The sequence below is a fragment of the Triturus cristatus genome, chromosome 9 (assembly GCF_964204655.1).
Source record: "Triturus cristatus chromosome 9, aTriCri1.1, whole genome shotgun sequence".
Lineage (NCBI taxonomy): Eukaryota > Metazoa > Chordata > Amphibia > Caudata > Salamandridae > Triturus > Triturus cristatus.
This window is the reverse complement of record NC_140592.1, coordinates 807,310,312-807,338,250: the sequence shown is the minus strand read 5'-3', so window position 1 is coordinate 807,338,250 and position 27,939 is coordinate 807,310,312. Positions and strand designations below refer to the sequence as shown.

General features: G+C 40.9%; 1 protein-coding gene across 2 annotated transcripts in view; it reads left to right on the top strand.

Annotated features, from left to right (window-relative positions):
* Positions 1-23,280, top strand: part of ZBTB25 (zinc finger and BTB domain containing 25) — an 89,276-nt gene extending 65,996 nt beyond the window's left edge. For both annotated transcript variants that reach the window (XM_085626210.1, XM_085626211.1), the window contains exons 2-3: positions 1,253-1,437; positions 8,735-23,280. In XM_085626210.1, the coding sequence (XP_085482336.1) occupies positions 1,265-1,437; positions 8,735-9,881 (1,320 nt within the window). In that variant the 5' untranslated portion in view covers positions 1,253-1,264 and the 3' untranslated portion in view covers positions 9,882-23,280. The remainder of the gene's footprint in view (positions 1-1,252; positions 1,438-8,734) is intronic.
* The last annotated feature ends 4,659 nt before the right edge of the window (positions 23,281-27,939 follow it).

Below are 27,939 nucleotides of genomic sequence, written 5' to 3'. Positions count from 1 at the left end.
ATTTTTCAGAAGTCTTCTGGTTTTGAAGTCTCTACACAGTTCCTGGTGTCACAGAGGAGTGTCTTCCCATCCTTCCCTTGTTTTGTTTCCCCTCTTCCCCTGATTACCTGTAGTAGCCTGTGTTCATATAGGCACAGGAGGTGGTTGGGGGGAAGTTGTGGATTTTTGCTGCAGTTCCGTGGCGTTCCTGTAGAAACACGTGAGGTATCTGACAGTTACAGGGTTTTCATAAATGGGATCTGATCCAGATCTCTACCCTGGAAGATGCTACCAGGGTACAGTATTGAAATAATTCCAGGCCCTACAGTCGGAATATCAGCTGCACCGCAGCCATTGTCATAGATAGTTTCAGCATCGCCATGCCCTGACCCCGTACATTACCGCATTGACTGAATTCCCTGAGTTTATTAGCTTAGAGGGCAAACGCCTTATGGGTGATGTGGGAGATCATAAAGTCGCCAAGATGTACCAAACACTTCTTTGAAACCAGCCAGACACCTTCTTAGCTCTTAGGGCAGCAGGGGAAGCGGACGTGGGACTCTGGCATATGTGGTTGATCGCTTCCCCATCCTGTCTCCGATGTGGTGCGAATGAGGGCACCTTAATTCATACATTGTGGACTGTCCCGAGTTGCAGATATTCTGGTATTTAGTAACGACCTGCCTAGGAGAAGTCTTTCCAGGTCAATCCTGCTGGACCCTAAATTGATGCTTCTTCGTCTTACCGACGGCTTGGGGGGGGGGGTTAATAGGCATCAACAATCCCTACTATTTTTGGGTCTAACTTTGGCAAAGTGTGACATAGCAAAAGAGTGTTGGTTTGTGACCTCCCCATCCCTTGCAGTTTGGAAAAAAGGACTGAATCATTGCGTGAGTTTGTAAATAGCAGTGTACAAGGCTAAGGGTTGCCCTCAGAAACACCACAAAATATGGCAGAGATGGGCGGACTATAGGGATGTAGTGTTGGAGACCCGATACATGAAATATAAATTATCCAGAATGAAATCCGGACTTTTGAGGGACAGGAGTGGGCTGGAAATGAGCGGTGTGGAGTTGGTTTGTATTAGGAATTTGCTGCGTGTCATTACTGACAGTGGGGCGCAGTGTTTACGTGCAGGTTTTTACTTTCTTTTCCCTTATGATGTTATTGATCGTCGTTTGATTGTGTATTGTCATTCCTTTTGTATACCCTGCAAAATAAATAAAATGGGTTAAAAAAAGTTCATTCCCCTGTGTTTGGGTTGTTTTTTTAGGTCTCACACATAATGGACACAGCAAACCACTGTATAGTTCTTCTGCAGCAACTGAATATGCAGCGGGAGTTTGGCTTTCTCTGTGATTGCACTGTTGCCATTGGGGATGTGTACTTTAAAGCACACAGGGCAGTATTAGCAGCATTTTCGAACTACTTCAAGATGATATTTATTCACCAGACAAGGTAAGATTTTATAGTTAGTATCTTTTGTAATGCCTTTTTTTCAATTGTTAACCAGTATTGTGCAAGTATTCTTTGTTTATCGCAGCACCACTGTTCGTTTTTTCTGGTGTACACAAATACTGTGAATTTAAAGAAAGACCCTTGCCATTGATGGGTTGCAAGCCATCCTATGACATACTTTACCAAATTTTCTTCTAAAATATTCCAGAGGCTCTCCTGTTTTTTGTGTCTTTGTTTATTTAGACAGGCATGATACACGAGGCACTGCACACGTCTACATAGTGCAAACTGCATAGAATTGTGCTTCTGCCTTATTCACATATGACACTGAGTGAGCCACATGGGTAGTCTAGGTGCAGCTCAGTCCATCATTCCTTGAATATGTGAGTGTTGAGTGTGTGTCTTTCTGCATTTTACATATTCATATGCTCCCGGCATTAGCACGCAACTGTTCCTTCCACCGCTGATTCTCAGATTAATATATTAAATGGATCATCCTTTGGTTTATTGTGCAAATGGAAGATTGATCCCTATCGAGGAAATTGATATGATTTTGTTACAATTAGCCGTGCAAATCCAAACTGAAATGCTCACCAGGGGGGATTTGCAATGGAATGACCTGCATTTACTTCTAAGATTGTTCATCTGATAGTGCACACCCTCAGGTATCTTTTTTAGGTCGAGGAAGGCAGCGCATGCACTGTCTCTTCCGAGACCTGCTGTAATTACTCAGTATTTTTGCAGTCAGGTTATCTTCTTGCTATTGACTGGTGGCATTTTGACTCGTACATTCTGCATTTTGATTTGTTAAAGGCATGTATTTGTCATGCCTCTTTTACAGTTGCCCCTCCCCGAGAGCAGCCAGTAATTACAATCTTACTCCACGAGTTATGTTTATAGCATCTGTTTTCGGGACTTCTTTTTTTGTTATTTTGCCTGAAAAAGCTTTCAAACGATGCTTTCTGATGGCTGTATCATACGATTTGTGTTATTTTTTTGGGCATTTAAAAGGCGTTGTTATGAGGGTTTGTGTTTGTTTTTGTGGCACGTAAAACACAAAAAAAAAGAAATAACCTTGAGAAGCATTCGTTTGTTTCGATTATGTTTTGTTTCCATCTCCTGCCAAGTTGAGGAGATGATCAGTAGCACACAATGTGGAGGAACAGCAACCAGCACGCAGTGAAGAGGACATGGCATAACTGCAACATCTATGTATCTTGGTGCTGAGGATCAAGGGTTCGAGTCTGAGAAGCAAGGCTTTAGTATTGATGTGAACTTCACATCATTATATCAGAAGACACTGTAACATCACACCAAGGGGGACTGCATCACCACAGCAGGAGTAACAGTCACATTACAACCATGGGCATGGTTTTTATTTTTTTAACATTTAAACACTTGCAAGCACAGGCATGGACCTATGTTCACTATGGGAAATAACCTTACTTTACTGGGTAATCCAAAATCTCCCATTAAAACGATCTGAGTTTCAAAACAAAATCAACACTATGCGTAAAGTAACACTGTGAACATACATGCAGTGACTGTGGGCCAATGTATTCGTATTACACCTAGAAACCAATATCACCTACACGTTTATATTTTGACTATTAGGTGTTTTTATAAACAAAAATACTTTCCACTACACCGTTTATTTAACACACTGTCGACTTCACTGCATTGCAAAATTCCATAAATTAATTATGTACAGGCCCTCAACATCCTGTGATTCTAGGCAAATCACGTAATCTCCCCGTGCCTAACAAAAATGAATGTGTCCATCTGTAAAGAAACTGGTGCTCATGTAAAACACTCTGATACCTGATATCTTTGGGTCTAGCTAGCGCTATATAAAACTTTATAAAAAAATAAAATAAAAAAAACAACTGTTTAAATATAAACTATATAAATAAGACGTTATCGGGTTTAGAACAGCAACACAAGTGTTAGAACACATTTTTATATCGGTATTTCTTATTTGTTAGCTTTAGTGCTTATTTTTATATTTGCATTTCTGTTTACAATTACTTATCGTTTCCTTGCAAAACTAGCTCTACATTTGCTTTGTTCGCTGTTATCTATTGTTTCTGTCCATGCCATGTTCAGGGATGTTCACCAGCACACATTCCAAAGAATGTGGCATAAGGGCAACATATATCAGCTTTGCTGCTGGAGAGCAAGGTTCGAGTCTTGACGAGAACTTATCAGCGTCTAATTCTGGGCAAAGCACTACATTTTCCTATGTGCACAAGTACATTAATATATCCTTGTGTACTGTAACTAGTGCCGCTGTAAAGCGCTCCAAAACATTCACGATGTCTTTGTGCTACATACTACTGTAGAGGATATGGTGTCATGCCAACATCTATGGAATTTGGTGCTGGGGAGCAAGGTTCGAGTCCTGGCGTACATTTCATAGCCTTTATTTCATTGCAATTCACTAAATGTTCCGATATATACCCCAAAAAATAATATATCCGTTTGTAATGCAATTAGTGGTCATGTAAAGCGCTGCAATAACTGCACATTGTTTTTGTGCAATTTTATTAAAAGAAGGTGTATCAGCTTCAGCTGACAGCTTTTAAACTATAGGATAAAGGTCTAGTTTTTACGTCACTTAAATATGGTGTGATTCTGGACAAATGGTACTATAAATCGCTTCAATACTTTAAAAATGTCTTCGCGCTACATAGGATTAAAATGGTATAACTGCTACAGCTGCTTAATTTGAAGCAGGCGAAAAAGGAACATGTTTTGGCCTGATTTATACATGGTGCAATTGGGGTCCAATCACGTACTTTTCACATGCCTAATAGTACAATAATAATTCAATTAATAATGTGTCAATGTGCATATACGTTTATATACTGTGACTCACAACATCACGAAAGCCCTTGAATACAGCTGCCCAAGGGCCCTTACACCCAGTCCTTCTAATAAAAAGTAGTGCACACCCAGCCCACACTTCTAAAGTCACAGTACCCAGCAGAATAACACTCGTGCTAACACCTACAGCCACAACATCGCTTTTCTTATAAGTGTTTTTGTTTACTTTTAGGTTACTTGTCATAAAACATTTACTTTGAAAAAGGCATTTAACCTTTTATTCCTAGTTGTGTTCCTAAAAATATTTGTGTTTTCTTTTGGGTGAGATACAATCTTAACAAAACTAGGAAAATACATTTCAACATTCGTTACCGGCCTGCTTTTTTTTTAATGTAGCCTCTTTAACACTTACTATAAATAAGTATTTTTTCGTCCTTATAAGGACGACTTTCCATTGCGCAACTTGATTCATTTGTATTCTATTATATTTATATCTGCTACAAACAAATACACTTTCTTAACACGTGGTATACTTATACATAAGAAAAAAATGTAGGCACTTCAACGCACAACCATTTCGATACTTATATTGTTTTGACACATTTCAACTACACTTTTTTTTTTTACTTATTCTAAGTGCAACTGTTACAACAGGAAATAACAAAATAGAAGATTCAAATGTACATTCAACTCTCATGTGCAAACTTCACATCCTGGAGTTTAGGCAACATCCATCAATATGTACAACACAATGCAAAGCACCGATACTGCTCCGAGCACTGATAACAAAAAAAAAGAGTGCAATAAAAATTACAAATTTTTGCATAACATACATACCTACTAATAAGAACAAATCTTTTTAAACAAAACTCCATAAAAAAATCAAATGTACAAAGTAACTTGTCAACCATCACTTGCTCTTTTTGTGTACAATATTTGATTGGTTTTTAAAATATTTCCAATAAAAATTAAAATTACATTTTCCATTGACTTTTTATTATACCACATTTACCTTAACATTTACAACACCAAAAGCTTTAAATCAAACAATTGCAAGACCTATTGCATTTCTAATGCTTGTTGTGAATTGTAAGCACACAAACCTTGCACGTTTACTCGCACAGGAACTACTGTAAATTTGTATCTGTGAGTAACACATTTTTCTGACCTCTAGTCCTTCTTCATACTGTAGCATTTTCAGAACTTATAACTCTGGCATTGATCTCTTGGGCTTTCATTCATCTCATATTGAGACTCTTGCGTTTCTGATGCCTGTGAATTGCTAGACCTGTTTGTAAAAGGGTTGTAATTTAAGAGAATATATAGTGAATTAACAGTTAAGCCAGATGTGCACTTCACTTTATGGATTGCTTTCACTCAGTCAATATTCTAACCTCAGGGACAATGGGGTGAGCAAATAGGTGAGAGATATACACATCTCCCTTTCGACATTTGAAATGTGTCTATCTTCCGCCCTATAATCCTCATTTTATGAGATGAACTCTTAGATACAGCGAATATAGAGATGACTTGGGGCTCAACAGAGTCGGTTCTCCAGCCCATTCAGAGGGTGGGGAACTGCTGTGTTTCCAGAGGCGAAGCCTCAGCTGGCTCTTGTCGGAGGTTCTGATGGCAGTGGTGTCACTGTGGCACTGCCCTTATGAAGGCTTAGCCACTGCCACTGTTTTTTTCCTTGCTAGGATCTACCATGAGGGGACAGTATTTGCCCTGGAGCACCCAGAGAACACTTCTTGAACCGCAGAACTGTTGATTTTTAATTCTGAAAGAAACTTCTACTTTTGGAATTTGAAAAACACAAAAAAGAATTTTGAGCAGGCCACAAAAACATGGTATGTGCTCGGCATTCATCTTTCCTTATTGTGTATCTGCTGCAGTGGTAAAAGCACTGTAGGCACAAATATTCCTGTACTGCCACAAAGACAGACATATATCTAAATATGGCATATCACCAGACGAATTTTAGAATTTTAGAACAACCCCTTAGTTAAAAAGAGCTCTTTTTTTTAAACTCTTCCATCCCAAGGAATAATTGCATTTTATATCACTCTTAGGTTTTAGTGTTTTTGATGACTCAGATTTGACATGGCTCCTGTTGAAACCTGTGGATCACTTTGCTTCCACAAGCACATCAACGCACCCCACTCCAGCAAACCAAAGCCAGCCATCAACATCCGTTATAACTGGAAAAACATAGCAGAGGCTGGACCGAACCTTCAGATCCAGACAGCCTATCCTCACAGGTATCCTAGAGAAAGACCTTCCAACTTTCAACAGCTGGGTCTCAGACTGAGCCAACACCTTGGCTGCCATACAGAAAATCAGGCATACAAGATCTTACACTCAAGCATGCTGGAAGACCTAATAGACTCCAAGCTCTATTGCAAGTAACTTGAAAGAAGATGGAAAACCAGCTGAGATAACACCTCTGGAGACACCTACTAAGCTGCACTCCAAAGGTACCATGCCCAGATCAAAAAAGCCAGGAAAGTTGCCCTCATGCTAAAGCTAGAATTCTGCTCCAACTGCGGCAAAGACATTTTCATCATCATCGGAGAATTCACCAGTCCCATAGCAGCAAACCAACACCATCACTCCCTCACAAGATCTCTGACCTTTCTGACTTTTTAAACAACAAAATACTCAAGATCTACACCAACTTTGCACTCCAACACACCGTAGAAGAAATCATGCAACCTCCCACCACCACCAAGAGCAACCACCTTTTTAATGAACTGGAGCCCACTCACCACAGAAGACCCTGTGAGAATTATACAGACCATCCATTCAAGGTCCCCCACAGATCCCTGCCTCCACCATATGTACAACCTGGGAAGAACATTGATTAGCTCCAACCCCACCATGATCCTTAGTGGAACTTTCTCGGATAGCTGGAAACATGCAGAAGTCACAGCTCTCCTGAATAAACCCATGGCTAACCAAAAAGAACTCAATAACTACAGACCCGTCTCGCTTATTCCTTTCCCGGCTAAAGACCTGGAGAAAGAGATCTACAGCAACCTTCCACCACCTCCTGGAATCCCACCCAGTCAGGGTTCTGAAGAACCCACAGCACGGAAATTGCCTTCCTGGCGGCAACAGGCAGTCCATCAAGGACAGAGGGGAAAACGCAGTTTTCATCGTGCTCTCCCATGGCACCCTCATCGCCAGACTCCTGGACACAGGAATTCAACAGCCTGCTCTAAGTTGAATCGCTCCTTCCCCTCTAACAGAGTGCAGTGAGTCAGACTCTCCCCTTAAACCTCTGAACACAAGATGCTTGTGTGCGTAGTCCCCCAGGTTTTCACCCTCAGCCCAACCCTGTTCAATGTGTACATGTCACTCCTCGCCCACATCATATGAGACCCCCAGAAGCAGCATTGTCTCTGATGACACTTAGGTCACCCTCACCGACACAACCACCACCACCAGGACCAACTTCACCTCCTGCATGTCTAACGTGGCCATCTGGATGGAAGAGAAATGGGTTAAACTCAACACGGACAAAACTGAGATCCTGGCGTTTGGAAACAAGAGCTCCCATTGGGATTCCTCCTGGTTGTCACCCGAATTACATAACTGTGGTCAGCTGTTGCCTGTTTGCCTACCCCTCTACCTGATTATTCCCAGGATTTTGTTGAAAGTGTGGCAAGAGCAAACATTTATCGTTCTTTGATTTGTCAATGATATTGCTCAGTCTTTGCCTAGTGGTATGGTGGTTGAATTCATAGGTATTTAGTGGCAAGCGTATTGAATGAAATTATGATTCAGTAATCGAGATGTCTATCAAATTTCATTATTTTGTACGGACCTCATTGAAAGTCCTTGTCAAACTGCTGCTGAAACATCTACCTCTCTGGTCATGTAAAATCGTGTGGTGTACGGAATTTTCAAGTGACATATATCTGTTTTGTGTCTCTGTGTCTTTTTTGCTCATTTAGTGGTAATCTAAACATTAAGAAAGAGGTGGCAGGATATGGAAGCATTAGTAACAATACTGCTGCATAATTTGGGTTTTAAATTCCCACACAGTTGCTTGACACATGCCGCTAATTAGAATATTTGCATTTCGTATAACTGGATAACCAAGTAAGACAAATTTAAAGAACCAAAACTATTAAGTAAATAAAGAATAAATGTAAATACATTAATTACAATAATTGTTATATTTTACTATAATTGTCCCTTATGTCTGCACATACATATTATGGTACTTGTGTCATAAGGATACTTTTTAAAAGACATCAATAAATAGCAGTGAATACTCATGACACTTTATCAGTTTGCATTGTTTCGTAAAAGTGGTGTAAGCAGTAAGCTCAAAATGCAGAAGACGGTGTTCCAGTTTTAGTTTTCAACTCGTGTTTTTTCTGGTGCCACTAACGAGAGCTTTGTGTTCGGTTTCCATCAGTACCCCATATCTTTAAAAAAAAATGTTTACTTTTTTTTGCAGCGAATGCATCAAGATCCAGCCTACTGACATCCAGCCTGACATCTTTAGCTACTTACTGCACATCATGTATACTGGAAAAGCGCCAAAGCAAACAGTTGACCATGTCCGGTTGGAAGAGGGAATTCGATTTCTGCACGCAAAAATCCTTTACCACGCTGCAACTGAAAGGAATCCTATATTGTCCACTGATGCCATACATTCATCAAATTTATATGGAATCCAAATCTCTACTGCTCAGAAAACACAAAAGGAAAACATTGATGTTAAAGAAAAGCCACCGTCTGTGGGTGGAAATCGATCTACATCCCAAAGCGATCATCCCCAGTTACAGCTTTCTCTCGCCATAGGTCTGGAAGGTGTAAACTCCGAACAACAAAGCTCCCATCTTCCTAGCCAAGCAAGTACCACGGTTCAGCCTTCGGAGGATCTTCCAAAAACTATAGTGCCAATTAAGCAGGAGAAATTTGAGCCTGAATGCATCTCTCCGAATGATCCATCTGCTTCTTCAGAGATGGAAAGTCAAGGCATCCCCAGAACTAGTCTCCAGATGCATCTCTGCAATTATTGTGGAGAGCACTTTGAGTCCCGGGACAGTTTACAAGAGCACGTGTACACCCATGTTTCAGGGGCACATCCGTTTGGTGTTCCTGCTACCATTTTGCAGAGTAACAATATTGGTCAAGTGAATACTCTAATTGAAAACAGTGAGAACAATGAAAAGCACAGGGCTGGTAACATCCAGGTGAAGGGACTTGAGCAGCACTCAGAGCTGACAAACCGCAGCAATCTGGAGCCGCTGCAGCTCAACCAGTTGTCCCTCACGTCGAAGGAGACTGAACCTGTGGAGTTGAACTGTAACTTTTCTTTTTCAAGAAAAAGAAAACACAGTTGCACAGTCTGTGGTCACAAATTTCTCCGAAAGAGTCAGTTGCTGGAACATGTGTACACACATAAAGGTAAACCATACAAATTTAGCAGATACCATAGGTTTGGGAACCAAATGGGCCAGGCGTTTCAGGCGCACCATATCCTACTTTCGGGTGGTGCACAAAAAAAAGGTAGTATTGCTCAAGTTCCTATAGACTCATTTGGGACACTTGAGCCCACTGTTAAACTGGAACACGTTAATACTGATTTGATAGAATAACTTTCCCTTGGCTGCTGAGGTTGAATAATAGATTTTGATATTTTGGTGTCAAAGCTAGTATTATTTTGGATTTCTAATTCTATACAGGTCATTTCTGTTTTTTATAACCTGGGTATTACAGCCATTATAGTTTCTTTGGGTTTCCTGAACAATTTCCACTTTCTCTCACCATGCAGTTTCTTTATGTTTCATAATATTTCCCCTAAATGGTCCTGATCCCTTGTCCTCTTTAGGATTCCAGCTCTTGTAGAACAACTTTGTTTGGGTTGTAGCACGTTGAAGATAAGTCTTTAATTTACAATGTCAGTTCAGAACCTTTGCCAGGGCTGCAGTGATTTTTTAATCCTTATATAGATCCTGTTCCTACACAAACTTGTTTTTGTGCACACTTGCAGAGAGTAAAATGTAATTTGAAAAAGGTTTTGGGTTTTGAAGTTTCTCCACCTTTCCAAAAAATACTGAAACCATGTACCTTTTTTTTTAGCTTTAGATTTTGACGTTTAAATGAAGACCTATCTCCTGCGAGAGACATTCTGAATATTTAGTCAGGTCTTCTGCTTATGAAGGTGGACTTTGAGAATCAGTGCTGCTCTGTTTCAGCCCTTGGATCTGGAAATAATGTGAATGAGATGAGTAGAAACAGTAGTGCCTCTTCTGTGTCATCACAGGAGGTGTAGACCACTCACACAAAGTCTTAGTCAGTCAACTGATGTCCTGACTCATAGCCAGAATTTCTATCCTGTTGTTAAAAGTGATGCCCAACTCTCTGCTCCAGGCTTGTCAAGAGGTAAATATTGTTTTTACATTGGCTGTCATTTAGGAGGCTTTCAAATTGGGATGCTTTTCTATCACAGCTAGCATTTTCTTTGCTTATTTGAAAGTTGTTGTAACAAATGACATGACATTGACACACAAAAAACAGGGACCTTTTAAATTAACATTGGAGTAGTCCTATAAGACAAGGCAGGAAAGTCTGTTTTTTCACTTCCATGCCCATGTCAAATATCACTGTCTAGCTTCCCCTTGAGTTCAGGGTTTCATTCAGCTATTTTCAGTTGTTTGCACATTTTTCTGGTAAAGCTTAACACTCATCACATTGAAATTAAAAGTCTGTTGTAATGCATTTTATCGTTGACTTTTTTCATAAGTCAAATTGAGACCAAATGTGCATTTTATAGTTTACAGATATACTAGCCAGATTAATTTGTTTATCAAGGATTTAAAGTCAAATTGTTTTACTCAAGAGCTGGAAACTGAGATGTTGTACTTTTTTTACATCCAGAAGTACTGGTCCACTTAGGTATCGGACAGTTTTGACATCACAGTCTTCATTTCGTGGGACTCGGTACTGCACGTCAGAAGATGGACATCCTCCGCTTTAATATGTTGGTGCTTTTTGTGGTGATTGTTTTCCAACATTGTGCTGTAGTATTGCAAAAATATGTTTTGACAAATTTGTTCTGGCTTAAAGTTGTTTGTTTTTCTGGTATTCTGTGTCACTTTGCACCTGTTTAATAATCAATGACGTTTAGGAAACAACCAACCACGAGTTCCAATAAGTAGTATTTATCTTCAAGAAAAAGATGAATTAATATTTCAAGCTTTTGTATCAAAAGTGAACACATTCTCTTACTTGCTATATGTTTGAATTCACTTTTCAGTTTTTTTTCTTACTTAAACAACCAGCTGGTCAGATATGCAATCAAAAATTAACATTTTTCCCCAAGTGGAACACCATTCAAATTGTCCGCATAGCTGTGAAAACCACCCTCACTAGCTAAGGTTTCTCACATTCATTGAGCATTATGTTCCCAAGTTGCTGAGCGGTTTTCCAAATCCACTGAGGTATCAAAAACACAATCTGCATTTTTAAAGTTGTCTCTTATTTTTCTCTTGTTACTATGCTTTTCTATCAACTCATATACATACACCAGTTTTTCCCCCAGAAGCTGTTGAAGAGTAATCTTTTCCCATTTTTCTTTTTAAAAAAAATCTTTTAATTAATTGTCGATACCAAACCGAATACAGCAGTAACCACAAGATAGAAATCTGACCCAAAACTAATTGATTCTAGAGACTGTTCAAGAACAATGATAATCATCACTGATTACAATTAAAGGCCCTTCAATGCAAGAATTTCCACCATTGATCACAAACCTTGTGTTATTTCTGGGAGCACCCCCTGGAGTAATACACCTGTTTCTCAGCCTGTGCACAATAATTCATGCTGACTGTCCATTTCTTGAGAGTTGGTCCTTATGCAGTCGCCAGTGACATGTGATATCCCTCTTGGCTATTAATAAACCCAATGCAACAAATAATTATGTAGCATGACTACCACCCGACTCATCATTGACACCCAGGGGTGCAATTTTAGGATCAGGTGAGACTGGTCTGTGGACACTCTGGGTTAGCATTCTATGCAGCTGGCCCCATAATCGTTGTATAACCGGGCAGGTCCAAATCATGTGATCGAAGGTGCCTAAGGCAACTTTACATCGTAGACAGTTAGGATCAGGGTCTGGTTTTATTTTGCCCAATATAGTTGAGCTGTAGTACACCCAACAGAAATATCTAAATTGAATAGGCCTCACTCACATAGTAACAGCAAAGGTTCTGGGAGCCATCTTTGCTTCGATCCATTCAGTGTAATTCAAGTGACCAACATCCTGTGTCCATCTGTCTCTGAGTTGGAGAAGTGGGTCTTGGGTATTATTCACCTGCATGTTTTTAATGGAGACACCCTTGCTTTCTATTTGTGTGATTGTGAGTCTAGATAGTAATGGGCTGCATTCCTGCAAAGCTTGGAAGTTGGGTGCTTGTGCCTGTAGGGCATGGCGTAGTTGTAAATAGCAATACAATTGTGTCTTGTGAAGGTCATATGCATCGGCTAGGGAAAGGAATGAAAGAATATGATTCCCCACTCAGACATCCCCAAGTCTGGAGATCCCTATTAGATCCTAAGGGCAACATCCCAGTAAGTTAACCGTGTGTTTGAGCCATATACGATACCATGGCAAAGTATCAGCTGTTCGAATTCATACTGGTCTTTCTTCAAGGGGGTACATTCTGGAGGAGAATAACGAATGTGGTTGCTTGTGGTGGAAGTTGTAAGTGAGTATTACGATGGCGGGAGTCAGTTTGCCTTGTACCGTATACCAGTCAGGGTTTTCAGAGGTCGCATTCAAGTTCCACGAGTTGCTAGACCTATTTGATGGAGCACACTGCTGACCAGGGCCAATCTCAGGGCATAGTGTGGGGCATCCACTCTAGCACTTAGATGACTTTAGTGATTTCCTCCCTGCACAAGTCACATCATTCTCTCGGTTAGGGAGACCAGGCGCTCTTATGTCTCTCCTTAGTTACAGTTGGACAGTCATTAGTACCTGGCTTGGGGCATACCTCCTTGTTTGTAGCTATTTGATCAATAGCCATTGACTCAAGTGTATTTAGTTTTCTGAGTATTGTATTAAGACTGTCCTTAATTGGAAGTTCTAATGGTTGCAATACGTTAGCCATATACTCCTCCAACAGCAGCTTGAAGCTTATTGGATCAAAAGATTGGCATCTACTATGCCATAGAGTTCCTTTTCCCTGTTAGTGGCGGGCACACCCAGTTGTATATTTTTGTTTTTACGTCCATTTCTTAGAGCTGATTTTGATTTTTTAGCAGGCGGGTTGATTTTTAGCAGGCGGGAGACAGATGTTGTCACTGAGAGACGTTAGCTCAGTGGATTAAGTCATTCAGTACACAGGGGTTGAGAAAATCTCTAGTACCACGGGGTACATCCCTCCATGTAGACCTAACTCTTGTCCACCAAACGGCTGTGTCTGGCGTAAGACGCAGTCTGGTCACTAATCTCTCTTCCACACTCCTTATTTCTTTGTCGGTCCCTTCCATGGCATTTGATAAAAAAAAGTCACAAAACTGTTTGTTGCAGAGATTGCTCATGCTTAGTTTTATTTATCAGAAAAGAGGAAAGCCAAGGGATATGGTCCGGCCTAGCCTCTTCCAGTCTCTAATGGGCCCTTCTTGGCCTGGTCTTTGCCCGTGTGCATTCTGGGCTTCCCATGCAGCAGTGCTTTAATGCACCTCGTATGGTGTGTGGGCATCTGACCACACCTCCTCCTCCAAGGTTCTGCAAGTGCAGTCTGGGGCGGCGAGTCCATGGCCCCCAGATTGCAAGAAAGTGTCCAAAGTGCGTCCCTCCAGAGAGTCACTTTCCATAACTTAGTGGATCTCTTCCAATAGTTTATCATGTGGACCCTTTCTCCAGATTTAGGCCTGTTTGCATATCTTAGACCTGAAAAGGAGTAAACACAAGGAGATGATGGATGGAGCGCTGAAACTTTTCAGACATTCACCCCCAGTCACAGATCTGGGTTGAATCCATCATCATTCTTTAGCTCACTTCGCCATCCCAGTTCAGACACAGCTATATGCAAATCAGTCTTGACCCTGTGCCTCATGGGAACAGCCCAGCCCAAACTGCCAAGCCATGTCTTCCCTGGACCGGAAACAAGCATCCTGGGACCGGTTTCGGGCTAACAGCAAAGGAGTACCTGCCTGTGTGGTTTCAAACCATGGTAATTGACAAACCCTTTGTATTCAAACCAGCTTTGGGTACTGATAATGCAGAACACCATATTTTTATCTTCCTGTTGACATGAACGTTCCCCTGCTGGTGTCAAACATCATGCTTCACTGGCAGAGAGAATCCTGTGCTCGTTCCTGTATCAGTAAAATATAATGATGGTACATTGCTTCATCCTGGAAATATGAACAAGTTAATAATTTGTTCCCCTGGAATAACATTTGTAAATGCAGACCAACTATCTGCCCTCATGGTGGAATGCTTTTGCTCATTTGTCTTCAGCGTTGTTCTGCTAATTCTAGTCCCAAAGCCGGGGTGGCCGTCTCTATAGAGATGCATCTAGTGTACAAGATGGCCAAAGATCAGTATCCAAACTTGCACTTAATAGGAAAGCTCTTCTCCATGAAAGAATAAAGAAAAAAGATAGGAAATGTATTCTAAGCTAAGCCCTTTACATCAGTGGGAATAAACGTGGTTGTAGTAGTGAAGTAAAACATATGTACTTTGCTTTTCCAATTTTTCCCGCCAATCAAGAAGTATCTCTGGTTTATAGGCTGTGCCCTAGTCATGGGCGGTGGTTCCGAGCAAACTTCACTATCCTCTAGAGATTCTTACAAAAGTCATTGCCCATGTTTGTATGTTACACTATCTTATAGAAAACTATTATGCTACAAAAATAACATATCTACTGCCACAGTGTTGTGAAGGTAGAATAAAAAAGGTGTGCATAGAGTTACCCATTCTATCTCCACAATTGCGTACCTTGAAGATGTCTGTGTCAGAGAAAGTTGGGTCAAAATCATCAGGCAGTTACCACTAATCACTGGATTTTTAGTTTGCCTTCTTGGCCACCAGTATTCTTAAATCAAGTCCTGTACGGCCCAAGCAGCAACAGTGGTATTGAGTACTGTTCTTTGTCACCATTTTATATTGTATTTATTAAGCGCATCAATCATCCCGAGTGATATCACGGCGCTGGAAAGCATTATTCTGATATAAAAGTGAACAAATGGTCCTGCAGACTAGAGTAGGGACCAATGTGCAAGCTGCAGGTATCATTGTTTACAACCTAGGGAACAGTATTGTTTTCAGCTTCTTTCTGAATGACATATAATCGTCCATGCGGCGAAGGTCTAGGGGGAGTTCGTTCCAGTGAATGGACGTCAAAGTGGAGAAGGATCGACCTCCTACTCTGGTTTTCTTAATACGTTTAGTTTTGGCCAAAGCGAGATTGAAAGACCTCAGTTGTCTTGTGGAAGTGTAAAATTTAATTTTGTCCTGCAAAATTCGAGGGCCAAGCTTGTGTAATGCTCTATGTGCATAGCACATGAGTTTAAACTTGGCTCTCTGGCGCCCAGGCAGCCAATGAAGCTCTTCAGGCACTCTGATGCCGAACTATACTTGCTTTCATTACAAACAAGTTTGGCGGAAGAAAAGAAGCATGGTTTCTAAAGATAACTGTCCTCAAATTCCAAGGAAGGTCTGTCATAGTTCTTACATCTGTGTCTTTTCAACATAGTGTTTATATATGTTTTAAAATTGACTGCCTAGAGTACATTATTTTCACGACCAAAGTTTAATTGAAACGTGTTGTTACAGCCCATCGATGTTTAGTTGTGTTCTTGCCTAGAGTCTCTCAACTTCATTTTTTTTTTAAAACATGCTAGCTTTCTGTTTGGATGGTAGTACTTTATGGAGAAAACCCTATGAAAGAGAACACCTTTATGCCTTCTTACTGGATATCTCATTCCCTCAACCAGTGAGTCTCTGCCATCTAGTGGTTGCTCAAAACCATACACAGCCACAACTTGTATACAGGTGTGCAGGGTCTCCAGTCCCGGGATTTTGATCTGTGTGGACAGAAACTTCCATCTTTCTTGCTCATGGCTTTGGTAATTGTCACTTAGCTTCATTCCTTGCAAATATATTGTTTGAAAAAACAAATGCACATCTGCGTCTCAAAATGTTTAACTTAGTGCAGTGTTCTATCAGTTTTTACTGGCCTACTGCATCTTGGCATTCTGATTAGCTGGAATATTTGTTGTTTTCTCACACACACAAAAACACCTGGGTCTAAAAAGAGCTAGAAAACCCTAGCTGAACAGAAATATTCCTTTTTTAGAACGAATTCCCTCACCCACCAGAGGTGGCATGCTTCATCATTGGGTGTCTCCTCCCACCGTGACAGCAGATCACGATGCCAGCTACAACCCCCTCTCTGAGAATGGGGAGCTCTGTTTTGAGCGATTTGGTAGAAGCCCTATGGTGAACTAAAAGGCCGTGAGGCTCGCAGACCTTGCAATATGTGAAAAAGTGATTAAAACTGTCCCCAGGGCAGGCATACAACTTTATTGTGTGCCTGGGTCAGGATTAAAAAGAGAAAATGGACACTGCTTTGGTAAAGAGTGATGTATGTGCCGCACTCAGTAAGTACCAATACTGCAGGGTCAGAAATTTACCATGTTTAGAAAATACCAATTTTTTCTGACGTTCTTACCTAGACATAACATACAGAAGCTGTATTTATCACACCAAATTCTGCATGTTATGCCTTTTTCATGGGCATCATTTTCCCTTATAAGTTTTGCTGGGCTTTACCTGTTGACATTATCAGGGAAAACAATGAGGGTGCTATAATTATTGCACATCACAATATATTTATTGCAGCGCTAACACCTTAAGTGTTTATTTCAATCATGCCTTCCGTATTTCATAGTCTTTATGCAGTGGCTTATAGTAAAATAATTTCCTACAAAATACAAAAAACCACACTGAATGGTTATATTTTCTCCATGTGTTAATTAAGATTAAATCAATGGGTGCAAACATTTATTCTGCCACCACACCAAACAATACTTCACCTCGAAACACTGTTGCATTTCTTGTGGCAATCTCGCACTTCAAATGTTTCACTTTTTGTCTATACTCTGGACCTTTTCCTCCCTTACCTGTCTCATGGTCTTACATGATGTTTAGACAAATGTGTAAGGTTACTTCTTTTTTTTTCGAGCTCCCTATTTTGTGTGTCTAATATTTGTCTACTTGCTACTTTGCCCATATTGCGTGTATTTTTTAAGCAGCATCTTGCATAGTAAATCATTTGCAAAATACTATAGTTTCTTCTATCTGCCTCAGTGCCTCTTTTATTTGATAACGTTAGACTTCTTGCCAAGTGGCGTGTTTCAAAGACTGTGTTTTTATGGAGATCGGAGTACATATTAGCTGTTATCCCTGCTGTGTACATCCCTGAGAACGTCCTTCTTTACAGGAGCTGCAGATGGCAAAATATCTTCAATTCAGGGCTCATCACATGGTTGCTGAATAAGGCTGCTGCAAGATCTCAACTAGAAACAACGTGCAAATATTTTACAACTGAAAGTGCAGGACGGTGCAAAACGTTCTCATGAGAGGTGTGCTTTGTTCAATGCGTTTTCTTATTGCGTTTTGTTTCAATATTGACCCAATCAATGTGGTACTGTTGTTGTTGTCTCTGTGTCTCAGTTGTTTGATTTTCATTATGTCTGAGCCCAGCAATATGTGCTCTAATTTAGGATTAACAGATCTATTGGTTAAGGCCATTGAGCACACAGCCGATAAGTGTTGGTTATTGAAGTCGGTGCTTCTATTATGGAGCCATATGGCTATAGCCTGCACACCCAATGCATGCTGTTGTTGTAGTTGATATATCGATTTTGGAGCGCTGTTACACCATATATGAATTTCCCATTTTGTTGTGCCAATAACTGTACTTTTTAAATTGATTTATAACTTACATTGTCTATTGATACATTGTCTGTTTACATGATTATGATTATTGGTTCACATTAATGTTGTACTTTTTCCGCTGTTTCTCTCTGCATTACAATCTCACCTAATTTAAGTTTGTGGCATTCCTGGGTGGATAGGTGCATTTGTGCCACACCCAATGCACGCTGGTTGTTGAAGTCATGGTTTATGGTTTTAAAATGTATTTCTAGCTGACGTAATACATTGACACATTATCTGTTCTCATGAGTTTAGTAATTGGCACGTATCCATCTTGTACTATATCAGTTATTGCTCCTTGCATCATGATCTTTAATAATTCGAGTTTGCGTCATCCTCTGATGGATGGATGCAATTGTGCCATACTATTTCTCCATGTATTTGTCACCTTGTTGCAAGTTCTGGTATTTCCAATCAGCCTGTGTCAGTGTTTTTATGGTTTTGGTTACCATTTTACTGTGTTGTGCTTTTGTCACATCGATTGTCCTACTTTTTTTAAATTCCATTTCATATGGATGTTACTCAGGTGTGTTTCGATTGCGTGTCTCAAAGTTATTTCTCTGTGGCCCTCTGGTAGGCCTTGTGTTGCTCAGGTGTGTTTCCATCCCCTCTAGTGGGATTTCATTTGCTTGTGTATTTCTAGATTTTTTTGATGTCCTCATATTTCATATATATATATTACATATATATATTATAATAGATCAAAATTATTTTGGAACACTGAATGTTATAGTTTGTTCTTTTTTCAGTGGTGGCTGGTGACTTTTGAAAGTGGTAAGGCGTTAATGATGATGACAGTTACACAGAGCAATTGGGCACGTCTGTAAACATGACTTTAACAGCCATTCGAAGATTAAACACCAATTTAGCTAGGTATGAGCAGACTAAAATCAGGAACAATGTACCATAAAAGAGAGAACAAGGTTAAGCAAACATTAAACACAAAAGCAGTGGAAAAAGAACTCCACAAAGCGAAGCAAGCAGATAGAATGCACTGCGCACAAATGCCCTATAACACTGAGAAACATAAATGAAACTACCTCTCACACCACCTAACAAGAACTCGCCAAACAAATGAACTCACATGCCCAAATCCACCTCCTTTTAAATAAATTACCAGTCCCATCTGATCTTCACGAGTTCCACCGAACCTCTATTCGTCCCAGGTGAGGCCTATTCATTGTTCCTCGATGGGCACACACTTCTGATAGCGAGCTTTCAAAGAGGTAGCTTCATACGCACCATAGCCACGCGCTGCAGGTAAAATATGGAGTGGAGCAGTTGGTCAGAGCAGGGACAGCCTAGACTATGTGATAGCATGAGTGCCCTTTCAAGGTATTGGTGTTTCTTTATGGATTCATTGGCTGCAGCTGGGACTTTTCTAGGCTGGCAGAACAGCAGCAGTCCATCTTGGGAGAACACAGTCCAACTTGTTGCAGGTACTCTATGTTTACCGTACTGAGAGTCCTTTAAACGTATGCATTGTGGGAGTTGTAGTCTTGGTTCTCTGTTTGAGCTAATTGTGCCAACGCCTCATTTCTCAACAGGTTTGCAAAAAACAAAGGACAGGGCAGGCATCATGGTGAGGTGGAATCATCCCATCAGCAGCTGGTAAAACATCTGTGATAAAAATTTGAAAAAGAGTACATAGATCCCTTGTGCAACCTGTTAAGATCTAATCTTAAAGGTTTTACACGTGCCTGTAAGCATGAGTCACACATAATTATACCTTCTTCACCAAATAAACGTACTTTACAGCCGCTTACGTTTTAACCACAGCATCACATAAAGGAACTTATAAATAGGACGCAAGCTATTTTTTTAGCCGACAAAAACGTGGTACTTCGCTTAGAGGAAGTTAGCTGCTCGTAATCAGCTCCAGCATGGATTCCAGTCGTGACTCTTCCAGCTTCTCGGTACCTGTTTATAAGAGACCTGCTTCGCCAGCCTGAGCTGCGTTTTTGTGATCCTAAATTATAATTCTAAACTGCTGGTTCTCTCGAGCTTGGCTTCACAGTAAAGAGGTTGAAAAGCTAGATGAAAAGGTGCAGATAAGTTTCACACAAGAAGACAGAGTCTGATAAAAGGATACACTAGTGCGTTTCATTAATGACAGCAAATTACATCGAGATGTGCTCACTTCTACAAATCAAACTCCACATTTTATATTTAGTCGAAAGAGACCAGCTGCCCTTGCGGTTTGCTTTACTTTTCCGTGGTCTGTCTGCTCATGCGATAAGGACTATGCTCCCCACCTCCCTCACCGCTGCCAGCCGGGCTGCGCTAAGCACTGGCTACGTATTGTTATGTATGTATGGACGATGTATATGGCGGTGTATTTGCTCACCACAAGCCGCGCCGGGGCCGCCTTCGCCGGAGAGTTAGCTACCACATGGAATCCCTGGTGTGACTCACAACGTTCGTGCAGTCCAACCTTCATGGTGTCACACGTCTGAGAGCCCTCTGAGGGATGGATCTCCATGTTGCCGTCATCTCAGCTAATCCCAATGCTGCTTTACACAGTGCAGTGGTACTCATTTTATTCACCTCGGGGGGAGTGAAAGGCTGATTGAACTCCTGGGATTAGAAACTGTGACCATGAGGAAGACCACATGGGGCGAGCAGTCAAGGGCGGGTGGGTTCGCGCAGGGAGGGGAGGATCTATATATAATAAAAATAAAAAATAAAAGTAAAACTTACCTTTCTCCACGACCGCGCTGCCGCCTCAGCTCCTGCCACTCTGGAGTCCTGGCGCGTTGTAGGCATCCTCTCTCCTCCTGCTCCCCTAAGCCAATCACAACGCTGCAATGGCATCGTTGTAATTGGTGAGGCACAGCTGAGAGCGCCCCAGAAGGGCCATTTTCTCTATGTAGGCTGCATGCAGCAGCCTACATAGAGAAAATGGGGGAGTGCGCATGATTGCTTTGTTCGGCCCTGGGGCCGACCAAACAGTCAGTACCCACAACAGTGGGACCGCCCACCTGCCCTCGCACAACCAGGCACTTCTACTTTCTCGCAATGCGAGAAGCAGAAACATAAAATGATAGTTTTTCCATTTTATGTTTCTGCCTTCTTGCACTGCGAGAAAGCAGTGGGGCGACGCCCCCATGGTGGAGCCGCCAGAATATCTGCCTTTCTCTTTTCGGGACATTTGTTATGTTATGTTATGTTAGTCGAACTTCTATAGCGCGCAGCTACCCTAGGGTGTCCCGGCGCTTGCTGTAGCTCTCCCAACACTCAGCAACAGGAGAATCCATTTGTGGCATTAGTCAGAATAGATGAGTCAGGAAGTATAAATAGAATAATATTCATAAACACTGTGGTTTTGTAACTCCTACTCCATAGCTATCTTCTATTCCCAATATCATCCTCTCAAACAGCATTCGCCCCAGTAGACAATTTTGCAATATTTTAAATGGAACTGGTGAGGTTGAGCATTTGCCTCGGGCAGAGGATAGAGATGTGTAATGAGTGCCAGCTATACATATTTTTAAAGAGCAGTCTTAAAAGTTAATAATGTTCATCAAGTACATGGTCATTTTAATTCCACTAGAGCTTGTAATGTCAGCTACCATCTCCATTAGAATTGCAAGGTCTGTAGTAACCTGCAGATTCAGAAAGTTTCACCCTGAGACATCGACTGCTAACAGCAGGTGAAAATCCAGGGGCAAGTGAGAAATGGAAGGGAATGGAAATCGGACCCTGCATTACCTCAATTCTAAGGGACCCTAAGGGTCTTATTTGTAAACTCCAATTAATCTGCCCCTCCTCCTCCTGTCACTAGAGTTACCATAGGCATTAGAAACACTGGGAGGCAGGGTTACTTGTTGGAGTACTGGGGCAGTCTGAATGAAGCCCTAGGTGGCAGGGTACCCACTGATTGGTGATAGAAGAAAGCTTGAACTACGAGTAAAGAAAAACACCTGTTAATGTACTTCTGACAATTCATTCCAATGCATTCCATCCATTAGTGCTCTATTCTGTCACACACCAGGATGTAGATTGTGTTGCACAATTTCTCTGCACAGAATGTTTGGAAATTTCGGATACCGTACATTTTAGGGACAGGTGTCTGTGGTGGTGTGAACATGCATGCGGTCCACTAATGTATTTGTTACAAATGTTAAACAGCTGCCAAGCCGTTCCCGCTGAGAGTAGTATTGAGAGTAATCAGTGGACAAAAAAATCTCTTAAAGCAAATCTTAAATAAAACAGTGCGTATATTTTTGGAATGTGCCATTATCCTTTGAATGTATGGGTTTTCAAAGCTGTGCAGTTTTCTGAAAATTAAAAGTGTTAAACCCTGTGGACCATTTGTTGGCTTCATAAGCGATAATCGTGTTTGTACATAAAGCCATTGCGAGACTTCATTTTAATTGAATTGAAGCGAAAGGATTGGGCATCAGAGTGACAATGAACTAAATATACATCCCATATTTAAATTGCATATAAATTTATAGTACCTGCATGAACCATCATCTTTTCTGAAAGTCAAATTTGTAGACGTCTCCACCCATAAAGCGGGTGGGGTAGCGCCTTACCTCACCAGGAACCAAATAAGAAAAACATGATGCACCCTTTATACGTGTACCTTTGACTACCAGTGAGCCACAGTATCCTAGACATTTGAAAGATGCAATCTCTACTTTACCTCTTACTCTGTAAATCTTTTTATTGTGACATATTTTTGCAATACGATTGTCTGCTGTGTGCCTAAACTGTCTCTTGTTGCAGTTCATTTGTAAGAACAAATAGTTGTAAGATGACAAGGTGGATAAAGTGAATAGACATAAGTTAATTTACGCAGCTATAACGAAAGCTTTATGTTCTTTTAAATGGTTTGTGCTTTTGTCATGTTCATTCTAGTTTTGCATATAGCTCGCAAGGTTTACATCACATGTTGTAATGAAATTAGTTATTTACTTTATAATGTCCAAGCTGATTTTAGGATGAATAGTAATGTTGTTAAAATATCCTTTTATATCAATCCTTTTCCTTTTTATGGAAATAAAGCTACTTTTCACCATTTTCTAAGTAAATGTTTGTGATTGTTACTTTTCGATTGTCTAATCTTGTTAAATTTTTATATTATCGCAAACCTCCACGAAACCGCGGTGCACAACATCTTTTATAGATAATGGCGCAAATTTCTGGCTGAATGAAAGGAGCATTGCACTGGGGCTGGCACAAGTTTGTGAGCAACAGGATCCCTTGAGAGAAACCTATTTGGGCAAGACAATGCTAAGCACGACAGACTCTGATTAGCAATGCAAAAGGCAGTCCAATAGGAGGTCAGTCTAACAAAATGTCAACACTACTGAAAGCTTTACAACCTGAACTTCTCACCTCTCCTGTTAGAAAGTCACTTTCCCCTGCCTTTTCCTGGTCCCATACTGAACCTCACCGCTCTAGTGCTCCTCCCCTAAACAAGCTAAGCCCTCCCCCTCGCGTTGGTCGCACCCCTCCAGAGACTCTGATAACTTACCTAACACTGTCCTGCAGATCTGCCCTACTAGCGACAGTTACAAAAATAACCCGCTGGTCAGAGAAGCGTGCCAGCCAAGGAATAAAATGTCTCCAAAACACTCCTCCCTCCTGCTGTTCCACATGAACTGTTAACCATAACCCACCTCCCCAAAAGCATGTTTAAAGCCAGAGAAGGGTTATTTGTAACACCAGATCAGAATTGTTTGCAAACACACAGCCCAGTAAGTTTAGAACTAAAGGTATAAGGATGCCATTGAGGAAAAACCTTATGCATTCACAGAATGATAAGTTGCTCTACGTCTCCTTCGGACAATACTGACTGATAATCCCATTAGACTAATGTTACTAAATGTACTGTAATGCCTGCTATAGTTTGTGGAGACAACAGATCGATAAGTTTGGTAAAGGCTGTGGGCCTCATTTACAAGGAATTAACGCAGTGCGGTGCCGCATGCTATTAAGCTGCCCAGCGCTGCGTTAATTCCGAAGTACAGGGAGGCTTCATATCTACAATGATATGACGGATCCCTTTGCTCTCCCTAGCGCTGGCGCACAATTTGCTGTCATGCGCCGACGCAGGCACTCTTGCACCATAGTGCAAGGGTGCCTGAGTTGAAGGGAATGATTGTTTATGTGCAGGAAGGTGTGCTTTCCTGTACATAAACAATCACAAGAGGTGATCTCTTCATTCTATGTGTGCTGCAGAATGCAGCATGCATAGAAATAGGGAAAGAAAAGATGAGAAATGAAAACATTTCTCCTTGTTGCGCCTCCCTATGCCTCCCATGGGAAGGCGTAGCATTCTGGCGCATTTCCAGGTCTATGATTTCTCGTAAATCTGGTAATGCGGCAGAAGCCATGGGTGTTGCGTGGAAACACCCACAGCAACACCCATGGCACGCCCCTTTCATGCAAAGTGTTGCCTGTAAATGGGCCATATTTACAAGGACACAAAAAGCCATGTAGGGTGGCTTGAAGTGTCCTTGTAAATATGGGCCAGCAGGTTGCACCGCCGGTGCGTCTCAAAAAATGACGCACCGGCGGTGCAAGGGGCTTGTAAATAAGCCCCTTGATATCTACTGTGTGTAGCAGCATGATTATAGGATGTGATATACACATTGTTGATTTATTGTTTAATGACCCTATGTGCTCTCTTATATGGTAACTCCGTAGATGTTATGTGATGTATAATGTTTTATTAATAAACATTTTCGGGGGGGGAAAGTCTAGCAGGGTGTAAATGTACGCGCTCCCAGGTTGTTGGAAGATAGATAAAAAGTCTGTAAACTCCTGTGTACTCATCTCAACTCTTCTTAAATCCATTCATGCCCTAACTGACTGACCCCCTCCGTCTCCATCATGTCAGCTGCATCAATCAACGGAAATTTCTGGTGGGTGGGGGGGCGTAGTGTCCTTTGAGAAGACCTTGCCCGCCTGGGCTCCTCTAACGTTAGCACTAAATACACTGCTACAACACCCGAAAGTAACATGGCATGTTTGTTTCAAGATTGTGCGCCTTAGTATTGTCTCTCTTGGTACACACATCAAATTCTCTAAATGTGTGAAGCCACTCCTCGTGCATAGAGATTAAGATGACTTAAACAAGATTTGAGCCCATTAAATCGAACTGCATTGCACAAGAGTGTAACACCAGCTATTTTCAAAACTATGCTATACTGAGGAGATTCATATAAATAGGAGACCACCCTCTATAAACGTCTCAACGCTAGGCCCCAGCAGACCTCAGTTGGAACAGAACTAGAGAAGTAGGAGCCTACTCACAAAGGTAAAGTAACACATGGGTATATCTACACGTGGAAGTCTACTGTTACACCTTTAAGTAACTTTACTACTTTGAGCTATTCACAATTTCTGAGTGTAAAGATACTCCCAGTGTAGACTTACATGTCCAAAACCCCTGACTTCAGGGGGTGAAACCTAATTGACAAGTGTTAAATTACTATGCAGGTGGACATCACTATAGGGCGGAGATCTCCATAGGATAAAGTGTAGGAAAATGTTTAATAAAGTTTGAAAAAATTAGAAAAAATATTTTTGTGTTATATAGTAATGTTAATTATTTTATATTTTTTATTATAAAATGTAGAATGATGTAAAAAAAAGTTACAGCATTATTAACAATCTTAAATTAACCATTTAAGTTAATTGAATATATTAAATGTAAAATATTTTGGGGTAGGTTTAATTCAAATAATTCCCACCTCAAGTAAAAAAAAGTTATTACATATTTAAAATTGATCAAAGTGATGACTAGAACTAATTAACTAATTTAATTATTGATAGTAAAAATGAAGGTTCCATTATTCTAAATTAATAATTGTCTTTTATTTTCAAATGTTTTAGCATTAAATAAAATAGATTACATTATTGATACGTTTAAATAATTTAATTAATTTTAATATTACTCCCTTTGGTTTTTATTTTAAGTCAATTCCTCCATTATTTTCAATACAGGAGTGTTGCAGTACCTGCGAGTGGCCATTGATGGTGCTGGTACTCCAGCCCTGACCTGAAGTACATTTGCAACAGTTTTGGCTCCTTTTTGGCTGTGGTAACAATAGGAGGGCAGTTTGTGAATAGGAAGGGGCACTGGCTGCCCTCATCATTTTGAACTGTTGCAGCACTGAGGTTGGGTTTGCACAGTGCCTGGTGCATGCACATTTAAAACCTTTCCGAAGCGAGCATAGTTACTTTGGCTGCGGCTGAGCTGTCCCAAATATGAATGACCTGTTTGGTAATGACTACTCTCAATACATGGCAAACCAACAATCCAACTCAAACAGTAGGCCTGTGAGTGACAGCAGAAGGACTTTCATGATGTTGAGATGGAATACCACCTACGTGTCAGTCCTTTCATATTCACTCACTCCACCTATACGTTCCTCTCAGTGAGTTACACATCCACTCCAGAGATATGTGTATAACCAAAATGTCACTCCTGACTTCATTGTACGTGTTTTGTGAGCAATTAAACTTGTACTTGCCTGCCCTGCTGAAAGCGTTCTGTGAGGATTGGAAGATTGCACTTTCAGCTTTTTGTGATAGAGGGAAGCTTGCTTTACTACTGCAGTGCTGTACATGTTGGTTGAGAAAGCAAAGCTTGCACTGCTGCTGTTTAATTGTGTGTTTCTTGTGATGAGTAAATCTGTCACTACCTCTGGTCTAGTGTACCTGTCCTCTGATGGAGGTAAGCTTACACTGTTTCTGCCAAAGGTATACCTGTTCTATGAAGAAGGGGTGTTTCCACTACTGCTGCTGCTCCATCGTGTGAAAAAACAAAGGATATATTGAATGCAGGGAACGCCATGCCCTCTGAGCGAGGGAGCGTCTCACAATGTTTGATGTGGGATACCTGTAGTCCAGATAAAAGTGTCTGGCTTCATTGGGGTAATAGTCGAGCACTGAAACATTAACAGAAAAGAGAAACAACGTTTCTTGCTTGACTCTCCTGTTTTTAGGTGTAAACATATCCAAGACCTTTTGATATTACTATAATTATATATAATATACTCACATATATAGGGACCTTCAGCCAGCCCTCCTTATCTATTGGTCTGTCATTTTGTAAATCAGATTTCCTTCCGCCCACTACAACATAAAGCATGGAACAAGTGTTCAGCCCACTTCAGCCACTGGCTAACTTCTTTGTGAGTGATGTCAGTATGCCACTTCACACAGAGTAAGTTAATTCACTCACAGAAGGCTGGTGGACAGTGCCAGACCTATTTGCTTTTTTAATGCTTGTAATCTGGTGGTAGGGAGACACCAAACACCCTAACACAATGTTAGTATTAGTCTGACAGTTTCACAAAGGAGGAATATGAATGTCAATGGAAAGGACATAACTTTAAGTATAACTCGGAGACTGTCCAACGAGTGAGCAGGAGTACTCATACCCCCAGTGTTAGATGTGGAATCCATTGATGAATCATAATACACCAGGCATATATGAGTGCATGAATTTATGGTAATTCCATCAGAGATCTGGCTGTTTCTTCCAGCACTGTATCCTTATGTCTGTTTATGAAGAGCTCACTACATTCTTTAACCCCCCTCACTCCCTCATTAGCGTGTGAGTTACCTGAGTTATACCTGTCTTGTATGTGTGAGAGAACTGTGTGTTGTTCCTTCTGCTACTGCCACCAGTGCTTTACTTATTGTTTGCTCTAGGATGTATAAGTGAAAAAGTA